The 15,822-nt window shown below is 59.2% G+C and overlaps 1 protein-coding gene across 6 annotated transcripts in view; it reads right to left on the reverse strand.

Annotated features, from left to right (window-relative positions):
- The window catches only part of PIEZO1 (piezo type mechanosensitive ion channel component 1 (Er blood group)), a 65,374-nt gene that overhangs the window by 5,388 nt on the left and 44,164 nt on the right, over nt 1-15,822 (reverse strand). For 2 of the 6 annotated variants that reach the window (XM_090261207.1, XM_090261212.1), the window contains exons 11-41: nt 15,560-15,660; nt 14,770-15,030; nt 14,085-14,196; nt 13,813-13,991; nt 13,587-13,735; nt 13,291-13,473; nt 12,765-12,883; nt 12,444-12,604; nt 11,830-12,006; nt 11,190-11,315; nt 10,895-11,095; nt 10,171-10,375; nt 7,133-7,237; nt 6,285-6,438; nt 5,800-6,043; nt 5,610-5,706; nt 5,220-5,391; nt 4,657-4,746; nt 4,485-4,573; nt 4,088-4,162; nt 3,413-3,513; nt 2,789-2,870; nt 2,657-2,713; nt 2,399-2,571; nt 2,100-2,206; nt 1,745-1,936; nt 1,406-1,664; nt 1,120-1,332; nt 673-976; nt 294-414; nt 55-202 (exon numbers count right to left, since the gene is read on the reverse strand). In XM_090261207.1, coding sequence (XP_090117333.1) covers nt 55-202; nt 294-414; nt 673-976; nt 1,120-1,332; nt 1,406-1,664; nt 1,745-1,936; nt 2,100-2,206; nt 2,399-2,571; nt 2,657-2,713; nt 2,789-2,870; nt 3,413-3,513; nt 4,088-4,162; nt 4,485-4,573; nt 4,657-4,746; nt 5,220-5,391; nt 5,610-5,706; nt 5,800-6,043; nt 6,285-6,438; nt 7,133-7,237; nt 10,171-10,375; nt 10,895-11,095; nt 11,190-11,315; nt 11,830-12,006; nt 12,444-12,604; nt 12,765-12,883; nt 13,291-13,473; nt 13,587-13,735; nt 13,813-13,991; nt 14,085-14,196; nt 14,770-15,030; nt 15,560-15,660 — 4,757 coding nt within the window. The remainder of the gene's footprint in view (nt 1-54; nt 203-293; nt 415-672; nt 977-1,119; nt 1,333-1,405; nt 1,665-1,744; nt 1,937-2,099; nt 2,207-2,398; nt 2,572-2,656; nt 2,714-2,788; nt 2,871-3,412; nt 3,514-4,087; nt 4,163-4,484; nt 4,574-4,656; nt 4,747-5,219; nt 5,392-5,609; nt 5,707-5,799; nt 6,044-6,284; nt 6,439-7,132; nt 7,238-10,170; nt 10,376-10,894; nt 11,096-11,189; nt 11,316-11,829; nt 12,007-12,443; nt 12,605-12,764; nt 12,884-13,290; nt 13,474-13,586; nt 13,736-13,812; nt 13,992-14,084; nt 14,197-14,769; nt 15,031-15,559; nt 15,661-15,822) is intronic. The other 4 variants (XM_090261210.1, XM_090261213.1, XM_090261211.1 and 1 more) reach the window with 4 other exon arrangements.

The raw sequence follows: 15,822 nt of genomic DNA on the forward strand, positions 1-15,822 counted from the left end.
AGCTGCGGTGGCCTCTCAGCTCCGTGCTCACTGGGGCCCCTGAGCCTTGCTCACCCCAAAGGCCCAGAAGCCAAAGATGATGATGATGAAGTCGACCACATCCGCGAGGAACATGAGGGCATAGACATCAGTGGCTGCGCGGTACTTGGTGTGCAGGATATCGTGGAAGAAACGTCGCAGGGGCCGGTACACACTCTGGGCCCTGCAGGCGGGTGGAAGGGAGCTCAGCTCAGTGCCACCTTGATGGCTCCCATGCACCGCTCCCCTCAGCCGCTCCCAGGTCGGTCACTCACAGGGACAGGCAGAAGGTCTGCAGCTGGATGCCCACTGCCCTCACTCTTTCCCGGGGGCGACTCCGCCTCTTCTTTCTCTGAGAGGCAGCTGCTGGCTCCTCCTCGTCCTCAGTCTCAGCTTCTGTGGGGGAGCAGTCACCACTGATGGGGTTGGGCCTAGCTCAGCTGCTGACCACCCTGAGAGCCCCCAAAAGGGCTGCCATCACCCAATTTCATAGGCCAGCAAACTAAGCACAAGGCCTCCCAGGGCCACCAGTAGTGGGCCAGCTGGGGCTGCGTCATCTGGACTCAGAAGGTGTGGTTGGAATGTGGCTGGGTGGTGATTCTGGCCTGAGAGCTGGGTGTGCTGGGGCGGTTGTGGCTTGACAAGGACATGTACCAATGGCTGCCGATCCCCTGGGTTCTGCACTCTCCTTCCTCCTCTTCCTGAAGCGCAGACTAATGCGTCTCGTGTCATGGGGCTTGAGCTCCACTTGTGGCTCTGGGGGCCCATCCCTCACATCTTCTGGGATGTCATCGTTGGTGGCGGCCCCAGCCACTCCCAGCTCCTCCTGGGGCCCTGCACCTTCCTCGGTCTGGAGTCCCAGCAGGGCTGAATTCTCCCCAGGCTCCTTCTCCTTCCCGTGGCCCCCATCAGGCTCCTTGGAGAGCGGGTCCTCCTCGTGGTCCCAGAGGCCATAGCACTGTGGAGGGAAGGAAGAAGGGTGGTGGGCAGGCAGGCGGCCACCCTGGGCAGCTCTTGGACCAGGCGAGATGGCCAGGCCCCCCATGCAGCCCACAGCATCCAGCCTCGCCTCCGAGAACAAGACGACTGAGAGGTGCCCACCTGCCCCTGGACCCGGGCGCTCACCAGCAGCTGGGAACGGTGGAAGAAGAGGGCCAGGAGCTGCACCAGGTCGTACTTGATGTAGCCGTCAGTCTTCTCCAGGCCCAGGATGCGAGGCGGGAAGTAGGGCTTGTTTTCGTAGCGCCGCAGCACCGTGTGGCTGTTCCAGGGGAAGAAGCCAAACTGGAACAGGTACTTGGTGACCACCATGACCTGCAGGGCAGGGGGGCTCAGCACGGTGCACCAGGCCCACACCCCACCCACATAACCCCGGGCACCTGCTCACCTCAGTGAAGACAATGGCCGTCATCCAGAAGCGCTTGCTGGGCCGCGGGATAGACAGCATGGCCCATAAGAAGACTAGCACAGGCAGCACAAGGGAGGCGGCTGAGGCAGTGACCATGTGGTTGAGGACAATGATGAAGTAGCAGAGCAGCTCAGAGTGTGCGGCTACGCACTGGTACACGGCCTGAAGCAGCCGCAGCGTGCGGCCCTGCCCGGCCTCAAACTGCTCAGCCTCCTCCAGCTCTGGGATGCGCAGGCGCCTGCAGGGATCACGTTCAGGCAGGTCCTGGCCCCTGGCCTTGGCCCACCTGCCCCCCCACCAGCCACCCTTCGCACATACCTGTCAAGGATCAGCTCGCTGGCTGTGCGCATCCGGGTTCGAGCGCTGGCGGGAAGCTCCTGGGAGCCATGGAGGGAAGCCCTGGGCTCGGTGACTATCTCCTCACTGCCACTGCGGGTGTTGTAGCCTGTGCTCAGGGGGCTGCTGATGTCCTCGGGTGTGCTGCTTGTCGGGTCCTCGGCCCCCAGCCCACTGTGGCGAGAGGAGGCTGGTCACAGAGGCAGTGGGAGGGCCTCAAGGCTGCGTGCCCTTTAGTGCAGTGGCTAGGACAGCCCTGGCCCTGGGCCTGAGAACAGGCCCAGTGGGTGGGTCCTGGGTCCTGGCTCCTGCTTCAGCCCCTACGGCCCACACCTACCTGGAGCCTATGCTCGGTGCATCACGTGCCTCTGAGGGCCCTGTTGATGTGGCCTCAGCTTCACTTGAATACAGCTGGTCCAGCACGCCCCGGTCCACTGCTCCGCCCTGCAGGGCACACAACGGGGCTCAGGGCAGTGGAGCGGGTCCCAGTGTGGCTCCAGCTCCCAGCACAGGCGAGGCGGGGGCAGGGCATGCACAGAGTGGGGGTAGTGTGGCATGGCAGTGTGGCAGGGTATGGTGGCAGGGCTGAGGTGTGGTAGGGTAGGGTATGATGGGGTCAGGTGTGGTGGCACCCACCCGGAGCAGCTCCTGTGTGAGCAGGTAGCGCTCAGCGCGCAGCACGTCACTTATGGCTCTGTGGTGCCGTGTGAAGGTGTGCAGCCAGCACGTCAGCTCGTCCACCAGTGCCTGTCCCAGCACCCACAACAACTGCATGGTGCTCAGCACCCGCTGCATCACATGGCTGCGGCCTGCAGGAAGAAGGGTTGGCAAAAGGGCGCTGTAGGGGCAGCCAATGGGAGAACCCCAGCCCTCAACCCCTGGGGGCCCACACACCTGCCACCTGGTTCTCTGGACCTCCCGCCAGCTCCGCCTCCAGGCTCAGGCCACCTCCTAGGCATGAGGCTGGTGGTCAGCAACTTGCAGCCCTGCATTCCCCACCCCCTCCCCACACTCAGCCTAACTCACCCACAGGCCGTTGTTGTGCCTGTTCCTGTCGCCGCCCCCTTAGCACCGTCTGGGCATTGGTCACCCATGCCTGGTACGCCATCTGCAGAACAGGGTCTCGGGGTTAGCACCCTCCCTCCCAGACCATCTCCTCCCACTGGGCCACCTCTGAGCTCCTGAGAAGGAAAAGCCGTGGGTCAGACAGCCCAACTGGGGACCTTCAGCCTGAGCCTGGGCAGGAAATAGGCATCGTGGGACTGTTGTGGGAGGACAGGGCAGTTCACACGGCCCACCCAGCACATCATGGTTCTCACTTAGCACCTGGGCCCCATGCTAGGACCGGGGACCCAAAGGTAGATGAGAGGCTGCTGGCTCAGGAAACAGATGTGTGGCCAGCAAGCCTAATGAGCCCTGCTCAAAGGCCAGGCCACCAGTGGCCACCATAGGCCTGGGTGGTCAGAGTTGGGACCTCGGGAGGAGGTGGGCAACGGCACAGCTGCCATGACCTATGCCCAAAACAGACTGCTGGTGCATCTGACTTGTAGACTTGTGAGGTCTGGGTGGGGCTGGGCAGGCTCCCCAGGCCCTAGGGGCATCTGTACTCCATGCACAGGGGCAGGCAGGCAGAGGACCCTCCCACCTTACCTGGAAGGCACTCTGTGCCGATGGCCTGGGGTCCTCAGGCTGGGCCTCCTCTTCCTCCTCACTGTCGGACTCGAACAGGAAGTAGTCCCCAGAGTGGATGACTGTGGGCAGGGTGGGGCTGAGAGCTGGCCTCCCCAACACAGGGTTGGGCTCTACAAGACCCTCAAGTTCATGGGTTTGGGTGGGCCCAGTAACAGGCCTGGCTGTGCTCCCTAGCTGGGGTTCCATTAGCATCCTGTGACCCCTCAGGCCAAGGCCCACATGCCACCCTCCCCACCAGGGACAGCCACAGTGGCTGGAAGCAGGGAGTGGCAGGCTAAGGGGCGGAGGTGCATGCACAGGACACAGGCCAGAGCGGTGGGACGAGACCAAACTGGGCAAGAGGAACACAGAGGGAGCAAGGACCAAGAAGGGAGAGGGGCTGTGAAGATTCAGACTTCCGAATCCCCAAGTTAGAAGAGTACACAGCCTGCTGTGAAGGGCTCAGTTAAATCGAGACCCAGCCCCTTATTACTGCATGGCTCGGAGTGAGGCGTGACAGCCTGCACACAGGCTGGCGGTCAGCACTGGCAAGCTCTGTCCGCCCCAAATGTGGGCAGCAACTGAGAGAGGGGGACACTACCCAGCACACAACAACTTGACAATGTGGTCATGGCAGCCAGAGTGGGGCAGTACCTGTGGCGTGGTCCAGCCAGGGCCGCCACCACTGTCTCCGTGGCAGGGAGGAGCCCCCCCCTGGACTGCCGGGCCCTGTGGAGGGGAGGGGGTGGCAAGCATGAGCTAGCAGGGAGAAACACAGGAGAATGAGGGTGGCCCCTCAGCAGAGAATGACACAGAGCCACTTCAGTGACGAGCACCCTCTTGTGGCGCTATGGGGTAGAGACAGCCCACAAGTGCAGACGGACAATCACTGGCAGGTTGTGTGGGCCTGCGGGGACAGAGAGTGACCACATGGCACAGGACAGATGGGCTGGAAGCCCTATGTGACGTCACATGGCACATAATGCGGGCAGGCTCCAGCGGCACAGATACGCCAGTGCTCAGGGGCCCTTGAGGCTCCGTCCACACTCACCTGGTTCCTGGCCAGGGTCCGGGGGATCCTGGGGGTGGCCCGCCGGGCCCTGCCTGTGCTTTTCCTGCTTGGCACGGATACGTTCCATCCTGCGGGGGGGAGACAACTCTGAGCGCCAAGCCAGTCAGGAAGACACCCCTACACCCACCCTGGTGCCCCAGATGGCACCTACTGTCTTTTCAGCTGGGCCAGGGACTTCTCCTCAGCCTTGCGGTGGTAAGCAATGCTTTTGAGGTTGGCAGCGTTGTACAGGGCGAAGCCACTGTGGGGAGGTCAGTGAGGTCAGGGATGCCGAGCTCCATCTGCCCTCCCCCTCCTGTGGGCTTAGCCTACCCACCCACCCGGGCTCTAGCCCAGCCCAGCCCAGCTGCCCAGGTCCTCCCTGCTCACAGGGCTAGCTCTCCAACACGACACCCCCATCATGTGCTACAGTGAGAGGGAGGGGATGCCTCCTGCCACCTCCAGTCTCATGGAGTAGAAAATATGCAGATGAACAGGTGGCCACAGGAGCTGCAGAGGCCAGGGATAGGGGGACCTGCTGGCTCTCAGGCTAGAGTGCAGGATGAGGGGAGCAGGCCCTCCGGCGGGGTACACCTCAGACCATCACGGGGGCAATAACTGGACTGAAACACCAGCCACGCAGAGCCAGGGCTGAGGACCTCAGTTCTCAGGTGTCACATCAGGGAGGAGTGCCCTGCCCTAGAAGGGCCCAGGGCGCCCAAGTTCGGGGCTAACCTGGAAGCCTGCAGGGAAATGGACTGGAGCTCGGTCCTGACGTGTAGGAAGTAGTAGCTGAGGAAGATGCGGCGCTGCAGCAGCAGGAACAGGAAACAGACACTGTCCCAGAGGACGCCTGCCTCCTCTACAGGCAGCAGGCAGTCCTGATCCCTGCCCAGCATCTCCTTGGCTGTGGGACAGGCACCAGCATGGTCAGGGGTATGATCGGGGCAGGAGTATGGACTGGGGACCCAAGTCAGAGGCAGGGGTCAAGCGCTTTTGTTGGGGGTCAGTGTCAAGATGCGGGCCAGGGATACAGGGCAGGGGTGTGGGGAAGAGATAGGGGTTTGGGTCCTGGAAGCAGTGTGCGTCCCTGATGCCCCCAGCCACCTGCCCTCTCCCACTCACGGTCGTAGTAGCCTTTGACTGTGCACACAAGGCTGAAGAGCTGGATGACCCAGCAGAAGCTGTTCTGCATTTGCTCCACGAAGACACAGGACAGGAGCTGGGGGCAGGAGGAGGGTCAGCCAGCCTATGGGATTGAGCTTGGGGCTAGGGCTGGGGCTGGGGCTGTTGCTGGGCAGGCTGACCAGCTCACCGAGAGCATGTTCTTGGAGATGATGACAGTGATGTTGTAGAGAATGAGGCAGTCCCACAGCACGAGGCGGGTACGCGTCTCCTTCTGCAGCAGGGAGGTGCCGAAGAGCAGCAGGTAGAAACAGGCCAGCAGGTAACCCAGCCCGAAGACACTGATGCGCGTGGCCCCTGTGACGAACACCACCACCAGCACCAGCCAGAAGAGGTAGCGGAAGACGGCGACTTTCAGCATGTCGAGGTAGGACCTGCCAGGCAGGGTGTCACTGTGGGCCCCCTGTAGCCTTGGGCCAGAGGAACTCCAGAAAGCACCTCTGCTGCAAGGTCAGCATCTACCCCTTGTCTTGCCATACGACACCACTGGTAGCACCTGTCCCAGGCTCAATCCTAGCAGGTGTGTCTGACAGCCCTGCTGACCTGCTGCCTGCTGCCCCTGCAGCCCCAGTGAGCCCCGACCCTGACCAGCCTCTGCCACACCCTGGGACCCACCTGCAGTGGATGAAGTTGGGCACAGGATTGGGCTCCCCCCGAAGAGGCTCCAGGTGGTCCGTGTTGACACCGGCCATGTGCTGCCACTCCTCGGTGCACTCTGCCGAGAACACCTGCCACTGCTGGGAGGCGCAGAGCAGCAGGAGGAAGTCACCTGCGGATACCAGGAGGCCATTGCTTCACTAAGCCCAGGAACCACTGGCCAAGTGGAGGCCTGGGACATGACGGGCGCAGGGCACTGAACTTGTACCCAATCAGAAAGAAGCATGGTGTGTGTTGGGGGTGGGGGGCAGACACATATCTATGAGTGTGAAACCAGCAAGTGATGTCCATACATGGACATAGATATCAGGGACCACACCTGCCTGTGTACATGTTCTGCATATCTGTGTATGTACATGTGACTCTACGCACATCAGGAAATGAGGCAACAAGTGCCTGACTGCATACCCTGCAGGCATCAGTCTGCATACACCTGCATCTGTCCCTCTGCACACCCTGTACACACCTGTGTCCACAGCAGCATCTACCCCCACACCCACACCTATAACTGCCTCTGTACCCACACCTACATGCAAACAGGCAAGCAAATGGGCATCTGATGGCAGGGTATGCACATGAGAGGTAGCCTCAGTCCCATTGGGATATCCTGTAGGACTAGACACACTCATGAAAAAAGCCCCCCAGTCTGCTGTGGATCCACAGGGCTGGACTAGCTGGCAAGGCCTGGACAATATGCCCCTCTCTGGCTTGCCTGCTGTGCATCCCCATGGAGAACCTCCTTCACCTTCCATGGGACAGGCAGGCAGTGTGTGTGGACATGGGGCCCAGCTGGCACGGACACTCACTGATGAGGTTAGTTGAGTTGGGGGCCCTGAAGAAGTCAGGCAGGTAGAGCCACTTGATGAGCCCCGAATTCATGGGGATGGCCTGGCTCCAGCGCCATGGATAGTCTGTGGGTAGAGGGTGTGAGTCAGATTTCCCGATGTCCTGCCCCTTTCCCCACTTGCTGGCCCGCAGCCTCCAGGGGTCCAGTGTCTACAGAAGCGTCCTTACACCCCCACACACATTCACAGTCAGCCTCAGAAACACACCCACTCTCATTTGCAGTCCCGAGAGCATACAGGTCCAGAACTACCAGCACATGCTTTACATACACATTTCCCAGGCATGAACGCTGCCCCAGGACACTGTGGGAGGAAGTGAGTGGCATCTAGAGGGCAGGGCAGCCTCCCTGAGTGGTGGGCCACAGTATGGACAGACCAGAGTGAGATGTCGTTGTATACCTCTCAGAATGGCCAAAATAAAGAATAGTGACCATAGCAAATACTGGCGAGGATGTGGGGAACTGGGTCACACATATGTTGCGGGGGGGTAGGGGGGTGGGCGGGACGTAAAATGTGCATTTATCCCAGAGATATGAAAACTATGCCCCCACAAAAACCTATACACCAACGTTCACAGCTCCATACTAGAAACAACCAGGTGTCTCCCATGGGTGAAAGGTCAAACCAATTATGGTACATCCAAACAGATACTACCCAGAATGGAAAAAGAACAAAGCATTGATACATGCAACAACACAGATGCACCTTGAATGCTATGTGAAAGAAGCCAGATTCAAAGGCTACATGTTGTACAATTCCACTTGTATGACACCCTGGAAAAGGCAAAACTATAGGGACAGGAAATGCATTTGCTTGCCGGTGGGGTGGCTGGGGCGGGCCGACAGCAAAGGAACCAAAGCCAAGGAGCTCCCTGGGGCAATGCTGGGGCTATGCAAGAGGCCGCCAACCGCAACAGGACTGGAGCAGAACCCAAAGAACAACCTCCGGAGTCCGTACAGACTGAACTAAATAACTAAACAAATAAAAAATGGGGCGAAAAAGCAGCTCTTTTTCACAGAAGGTGCCAATTAATAACTATAAGAGAAATAGGGAAATAGTCACCATTAGAAAGCCAATGAATAATAATTCCAGCAGCAGGATCCACCAGGGGATGTGAAAATGTGTGGGTGAGAGCTTAAGGAGAAAAAGACATTTGTACAGTCTTAGGTATCTCCTCCCAAGTAAATACGTATTAGTCATAATGAGGAAAATACTAGCTTCACAGCAGAGAACCCTGCTGACAGCTCTGTAACCCAGTGATAGAGGGAAGTGTCACTGTGAAAAAGTGTCACACTGACCCTATATGATGCCCTGAGGTAGCCATGTCACAACCATGATATTCATGCCAAAAATGCATAACCTGGTCTAATGAAAACACACCAAACAATCCCAGATTGAGGAATGTTCTACAAAATAACAGCCCAGTCTTCCTCAAAAGTTTCAAGGTCATGACAGACGGAAAAAGGGAGAGGAGACAGCATGATGAAATGCACTGTGGGACCTGCATGGGGTCCCAGGACAGAAAGCAAGCAGCAGCAGCCAAGCAGGGGGGGCAAGGCCTGTGGTTCTGTCAGTAGTCGGTGGCACTGCACCCATGTTCTGCTTTCGGTTCTGGTCACTGGACCTGGTTGTGTCAGAGGCTAATGGCAGGGAAACTGGGCAAAGGGTGCTTGGGAACTCTGTGTGACCTCTTGACTGTAAGCCTGTATAAAAAGCTAAAAAACAAAACCAAGCAATCAAGGAATGAAGTGCTGATACAACACTGAATGTATTCTGCTGAGAGCAGCCAGACTCAAAGGCAACACAGTCTGACGCTGTTTGAAAGGTGCTCCAGGAAAGGCAGAAGTGGTCACTTCAGTGGTTGCCAGAGGTAGGCAGCAGGGAAGAGTGGGGGCCGAACACTTCTGTGTCAGACTGCTAGTGGTCACGTGACTGCAAAACTCAGGCCCGTGCACTAAAAAGGGGGCATTTTCCTGGGTCTGGATAGAGCCCCAATGAACCTGACATTCAAAGGCAGTGGTGGAGCACGTCAGAAGTGCCTGCATGAGGGCTCCCACGGGCCACATCTGAGATGCTCCGAATGTAAAAGGAATAACAGAAATGGGTTATGTGTAACACTTTTAAACAACTGTGGATCTGCTGATAAAAACAAACAGAAATGGGGAGGGTGAGAAATAAAGCCCTTTTCATGGCAAAGCCAACTAACAAGTGTACTAGGAATAATGGAAATGAAAACGTCCATTTTATAAAGTCCCACCAATGGAAGAAGTCAGTGAGTGGACGAGGACACCGCACATGTTGATGGCGGAAGTTAGAGCTCTGCCCCTCCACAGGGTGGGGTGGGGACCCAAGAACAGGCCACATGGCCAACTGGATTCCCACTCGTGGCCTGCATGAGGACAGCACCAAGTGTCATCTATGCATTTGGGAACCTGGCAAACCCACACTCAGAGCTTTCTGAAAATCCTCTGGCTTGGCCAGGGAAACTTTATGACAGATAGGCTAGGACAGTCAGGGCGAGAGGAGAGGGAGAGGGAGGGGGAGGGGGAGGGGGAGGGGAGGGGAGGGGGAGGGGAGGGGAGGGGAGGGGAGGGGAGGGGAGAGGAGGGGAGGGGAGAGGAGGGGAGAGGACAGCTAAATGCCAACGCCAGGTCCTGCATCAAAGCAAACAGCCATCAGGGACCTGGTCATGAGGACGGGCCACTGAGTAGGATGCACCTCTGATCAGCATATTGTCCAGGGATGGATAGCGCACATGGTCACATCCTGGGGCACAGAGAGCACCAGGGGCACCTGGGTGTGGCTGGGGGCTAAATGGGGATGGACTCAGGAGGCCAGGCTAGGGAATGGTGAGGGGGACTGAGGCCAACTCCAGGACCTCCAAGAGCCCAAGGTAGGTGGGAAATGCCCCTGTGCACTTCCATGCGGCCACAGCCACACACACAGGCTCACTTAATATGCATGCCCCACCTCCTGCCCACAACCCATGCTCTGCTCACCGATGCACAGCGCTGGGGGCATGCCCAGGCACAGCAGGTACTGGTACAGCAGGAAGAGCGTCAGGAAGAGGCAGTATTTGGGCCAGAGGCGGGCGATGGCCCTGCGGCGCCGGCGGGTGAGGATGGCCACCAGCCAGCAGCCATGCAGGATGACCATGAAATTCATGCGCTGCCCAATAACATTCACAGCCATCAGGAAGCAGATCTGGGGATGGTAGAAGGGGGAGGAGGAGATGAGAATGGGAGACGAAGGGAACCGGTGGAAGGGACCTTCTTGGACCTGCCTCTAGCAGTGTCGGGCCCAGCAGGCTGGCTCAGAGGGCCACAGCGTGGTCGGGCAGGCTGGGAGCAAAGCACCGCTGCTGCAAGCAAGTAAGTGTTGTACACAGAGTAGGGAGCTGTAGCCCAGACTCCAGGCCGCCCACGCCACCCTCCTGGAGGGATGGAGAAGCTGGACAAGTCTCCACCGTGCAGGGGGAAAATCAAGGCTAGAGGGCTCTGTGGCAAAGTCAACACTCAGTCTCCAGCCTGTGTCCTGGTCCCCCCGTCCTCACTCTACAGGCTGACTTCGCCTGGGAAAACCCAGTGCCCTTGGTGGGACCCTTCTGTACTCCCATGCAGCCCCTGTAGGCCTGCACATTATAGGTGCTCAGCCCAGGCCGCACAGACCTACAATGGCTGAGCCCCACCTGGGGAGGGGGTGAGGGCTGACGCCCAGCCTCACCTCTAGCCCAAATTTGTAGAAAAAGAAGTTGACGAAGTACTTGATGCAGCTAAGCAGGTCCCGGTCCAGCTGCTGTCGGGTGCCTTCAATGCAGACAGCCTGGGCAGGCAGCGGGGCCAGCTGGTGCTGCCGGCGGTGGTGCTCCTGGCGCCGGTACACAATGGCCTCGAACACCAGCAGCAGCAGGATCTGCAGATGGTTCTGGGGAGGGGGACAGTCAGAACACTCCAGCCCTGTCCCAGCATGCTCCAGTCCCCTTGGTACCACCCCCACCGCTCCTTGGCCCTGCTCTCACCTGGATGTAGCCGAGGTTTGGGAAGCCCTTCCGCACCCCAAACCAGTTGGCTGGGTCAACAGGCCCCCGGTATAGCAAGGACTGGCTGATCTCCGTCTTCTGCAGGTTGGTGCTATTGGGGAGGGGCTAGGGGACAGGGGCAGTGTCAGCAGCTGCTCCCCAGCTGGTAACTGGATGCTGATGCCAGGGACCACCAGCCTGGCCCACCTTGGGTCCCTGCTCCCAACAACATCTCCAGAACAGGTGTGTGGCAGACCACAGCTGCCCCCACCAGGGATATGGAGTTGCCCTCAGCCTCCAACCCACCTTAATGGAGTAGGGGCCAGGGCAACTAGGGGTGGGAAGCTTGTAGCAGGGGCTGAGCGGGGAGTAAAGAGAAAGCTCAGCACCACCTTACTCCATGACCTGTATTTCATCAGGGGCTTAGCAGAGTCAGGATACTTCTCTAGTCCAGGCACCTTGGCATGGTGAGTGGGTCCTCCATACACCAGGCTGAATGACACCTCCTCTAGGAAGCCCCTGGCCCTGGGGATGGCCCTCTGCATCTGTCTCTAACACCCTGAGCTAAGGAAGCAGCCCCTGCAATCCCCCACCTGCGGGAGGCTTACACAGATGGGGACACACTGCCCAGTGGCCGTACCTCAGTGCAGTTGCTGGAGTACTCGTGGGGGTTGACAACCTTGAGCTGGTAGAGCATCTTACACACGATGATGATGCAGGTCCACACAGTGGACAGACAGGAGGCCATGGGCCGGAAGCGGGAGTAGGGCAGGGCAAAGGCCCAGAGCACAACCAGCAGGAGGTTCATCACTGACACCTGTGAGACAGCCAGGGAGGTGGGGCTGAGCGAGGGCAGGAGGCACTGAGCCAGGGCAGAGGGCGCTGCTGAGCCAGGGCAGATGGGGCTGAGTCAGGGCAGGTGGGGCTGAGCGAGGGCAGGGGCTGCTGAGCCAGGGCAGGTGGGGCTGAGCCAGGCAGGGGGTGCTGAGCCAGGGCAGGGGTGCTGAGCCAGGGCAGATGGGGCTGAGCCAGGCAGGGGGTGCTGAGACAGACAGGGGGTGCTGAGTGAGGGCAGGGGTGCTAAGCCAGGGCAGGTGAGGCTGAGTCAGGGCAGGGGCTGCTGAGCCAAGGCAGGTGGGGCTGAGCCAGGCAGATGGGACAGCTCCCTCTCCTATGGACCTCGAGATCCAGGGAAGCCAATGAGGTGCTCTGAGACCCCACTGCAGACAAGGAGGGGGTGTGTCCTACTCGCACCTCCTTTAGGGCCACCCAGACAGTGTAGAGGGCCACCAGCTTAAAGATGTGCAGCTCCAGCAGGCGCCGTACAAACACCTGCACGCGGGTGAGGACGTTCGAGAAGCTAGTGGACAAGTCCAGCAGTCGCTCCGCCACGAGGCCCCATTTGCTGGCTGCAGCTGTGGGGCAGCAGGTGGTGAGAAGGGAACAGGCGCTCTGGGTCTGGGGCTGTTCTGTGCTGTATGACAAGGCTCCGGGGCTCACAGGGGACCCAGTGGCCCGGCTCCTTGGCACCCCACACTCACCTCTCAGGGGCTGTACTCTGCCCTTCCGACTTACCTTCCGGGACCTGCGTGGCCTGGTGGGGCCAAGCCGTGCCCAGCCTCTCATCCCTGGGGTCCCCCTCCTCTTCCTCCTCCTCCAGCTGCAACAATGGGGTCCTGGTCACTGCGTCCTGCCTAGGACAGGGCCCAAAAGTGTCACTTTCTAACCAGTGCTCCTGCCCTCTTGGGCTAAGAGAAAACCCTGCCTGCAACCCCTCCTGCCTCCGCTGGGTGAACCGTTATTTGTGCTGTAACTGCTAGGTGAGAGCATGCAGCCCAGCTGACATTCCACTGCAGAGATCTCCTGGGTCGGAGAAAACATCCCCTACCTGAGGCCCCCCAGTATTTGAAGGTGATGGCCAAGGACTTTCCACTGCCCTGGGTCCTCCCATCTGAATGCCACCAGCCTCCTCTCCCCTCCCAGATGAAGCCCTTCTCTGTGCTGGTTCAAGGTGGGGACCCTCTGCAAACACCACTGTGCCCCACCCCGCGCCAGCCAAGCCCCAGAGCCCACGCAACCTCAGAAGCAGGGGCAGGTGCACCTGTGAACCCAGCGCGGGCGGCAGGCGCCAGGCAGTGGGACGTGCTCCAGGTCTGTGAGCTTCATGAAGGGCTGGTGGAAGTAGTGCAGCTGCAGGATGCAGGCGAGCAGGAAGAAGCCAGGAATGAGGATGCTGGAGAAGAGCTCGGACACGCTGAACTGCTCCAGGCCCAGGTCCTCCAGCCTGGGGAGGGGGCACCATCAGCACCATCAGCCCCTGGGGCCCCCGACACAGCCTTGGCCAGAGGAGGTGAAGTGCCCATACCTCACCCACCTGCCCACCCGGCCGTGACTCACTGCTCATCAGTGAAGCCCGTCAGGTTTCGCCAGTACATGGGGAAGTCCTGGAACTGGAAGGTGTAGACAGCGATGAGCACCAGCATGGTGTAGGCCACCACCAGCCACCAGAACATCTTGAGCAGCTTCCGCCACAGGCTGTAGTAGACCTACAGGACAAGGTGTGTGAGGCCCCTCTGCAGTAAGGCAGGCTGCTTGAGAGTCCCACCCCGCCCACCCCAGGTACCTGGAAGAGAGTGAGGCAGAGCAGGAAGAGGAACATATAGACGATCTTATAGACGACAAGACGGCCTGCAAAGCTGACGACAATGAACATGCCCGCGCACACGTAGATCCAGTACTTGGCAGAGAGGCCCGTGACCAGCTTCTCCAGACTCTGGAGCAGTGTCCAAGTCTGTGTATGCTCTGCGGGCCAAGCCAGGGAATAGTGTGGGGGCAGGGTGTGTGTGACTTAAGGACCAAGCAGAAGGGGACTTGCCCAGCTGCCCGCCCACTCACCTGTGTCTGCAACAGTGACCTCCATCAGCTCAGAGTTGGTCTTTTTCCCCTTCAGCAGCTTCTCCTTGACAAACTGGCGCAGCAGGAGCCAGAAGGTCAGGGTGTACAGCAACTGAGATGGGGTGGGGCAGAGTCACTGAGGGGTGGGCAGCCTGGCACCTCTCTCAAAGGCAGGGTCCAGCCCAAGAAGATGTGGGCAAGGGAGAGACCCTCAGCAGGGAGGTGGTCAGCCAGGCCCCCTTCAGGGACCAGCTGACCCTGTAACATACACACCTGCACACAAATTCACACAGAATGCACACATTTACACATTAGGCTCATATATCTGCATGTGTTCACACATATGTGTGCAGAGGTCCACATATTTGCCCCACATCTACATGCACATGCTTGCACACTCACACATCTCACACAGTGAGATATGACCCACTGAGGTCCAGGGGCAGTGTGCAACACTAACAGAACCTGTGTTGGGCAGACAGGGATAGCACCCCCCAAAACACAAGGTTATCACTCATTCACTTAAGCAACTACTCTGGGCTGTTCAATAGGGACCCCGTGGTGACCACTAGACAAGGGCCTGCCCTCCTGGACTCCCACTGGACTGGCACCATCGCAGGTCCTCATATAGAAACTCAAGGCATCAGCACATGCTCACAGATGCCCTGGGGTGAGGGGCACTCACCATGGCACCAAGGTCCAGGCAGGGATAGCGGGTGTGCTCCAGCCCCAGCTGGCGCAGCCTGACAGGACCCAGGGCGGTGGGCAGCTCAGAACGCAGGTCCATGGCCCACACGTAGCGCAGGCTGCACAGTGCCAGCCCATAGAGCAGGATGAAGGGCGAGCAGAGCATGGCCAGCTGGTGGCGGCTGCGCACAGTCCAGATGAGGCAGGCCCAGAGCAGCAGCACGAAGGTCAGCCAGCTGTGGTAGGTGATGCTCCACACCTGGATGGCAGGGGCTGGTGGGCATGGCTGCACAGTCCCCCTGGCCCAGTCCCAGTCTGCTCCCCCAGGGTGTCAAGGGGGCAGGGCCCCCAGGGAGGGGATCAGATAGGAAGGCAAACATGCCCTATCAGCCTGGAGCACAGCAGTACAGAACTCATGACACCACCACCACACATATACACACATGATCACATGAGTCTACACACAACCCATAAATGCACTCATACACACTCACGTTCACACACACACATGTTCACATGCATCACACATGTACATGTTCACAACACAATTCACTCACACGTTAACGTATACATGCTCACACGTACACATACATTCACACATGCTGACACTCACACACATGCTCACATACACAGCTATGCACTGGCCAGGGTGGCTCTTGGCCCAACAGGACACAGTTCCATCCATTTCTGGGGAAGAAGCATCAGGCTGTGAAACATGGGCCACCATCCACCTCTCGCTACATATGTGGGAACCCAGGGAAGGGCCACCGAGGCCAGCTGCTACTTACCATCATGGCAATAAGGGCACACACGTAGCTCTGGTTCATGATGATGTGGCCCAGGCCATGAAGCGGGGATGTTGCTCTTGGTTCAGCCAGCCTGGAGCACACTGCAGGGTGGGGCAGGAGTCACCTTGGGAGCTCCCACATCAGTAGGCCAGAGCCCCTCACCCACACTTCGCCCTACAATGTGGCTAGGGTATAAAGCAGCAGCCCACTGGGAGGAGGGAGCCACTCGCCAGCCAGCGCTTGGTAGGCACCATGAGCAGAAA

The sequence above is a fragment of the Furipterus horrens genome, unplaced genomic scaffold, assembly GCF_987537825.1.
Source record: "Furipterus horrens unplaced genomic scaffold, mFurHor1.1.pri manual_scaffold_13, whole genome shotgun sequence".
Classification (NCBI taxonomy): Eukaryota; Metazoa; Chordata; class Mammalia; order Chiroptera; family Furipteridae; genus Furipterus; species Furipterus horrens.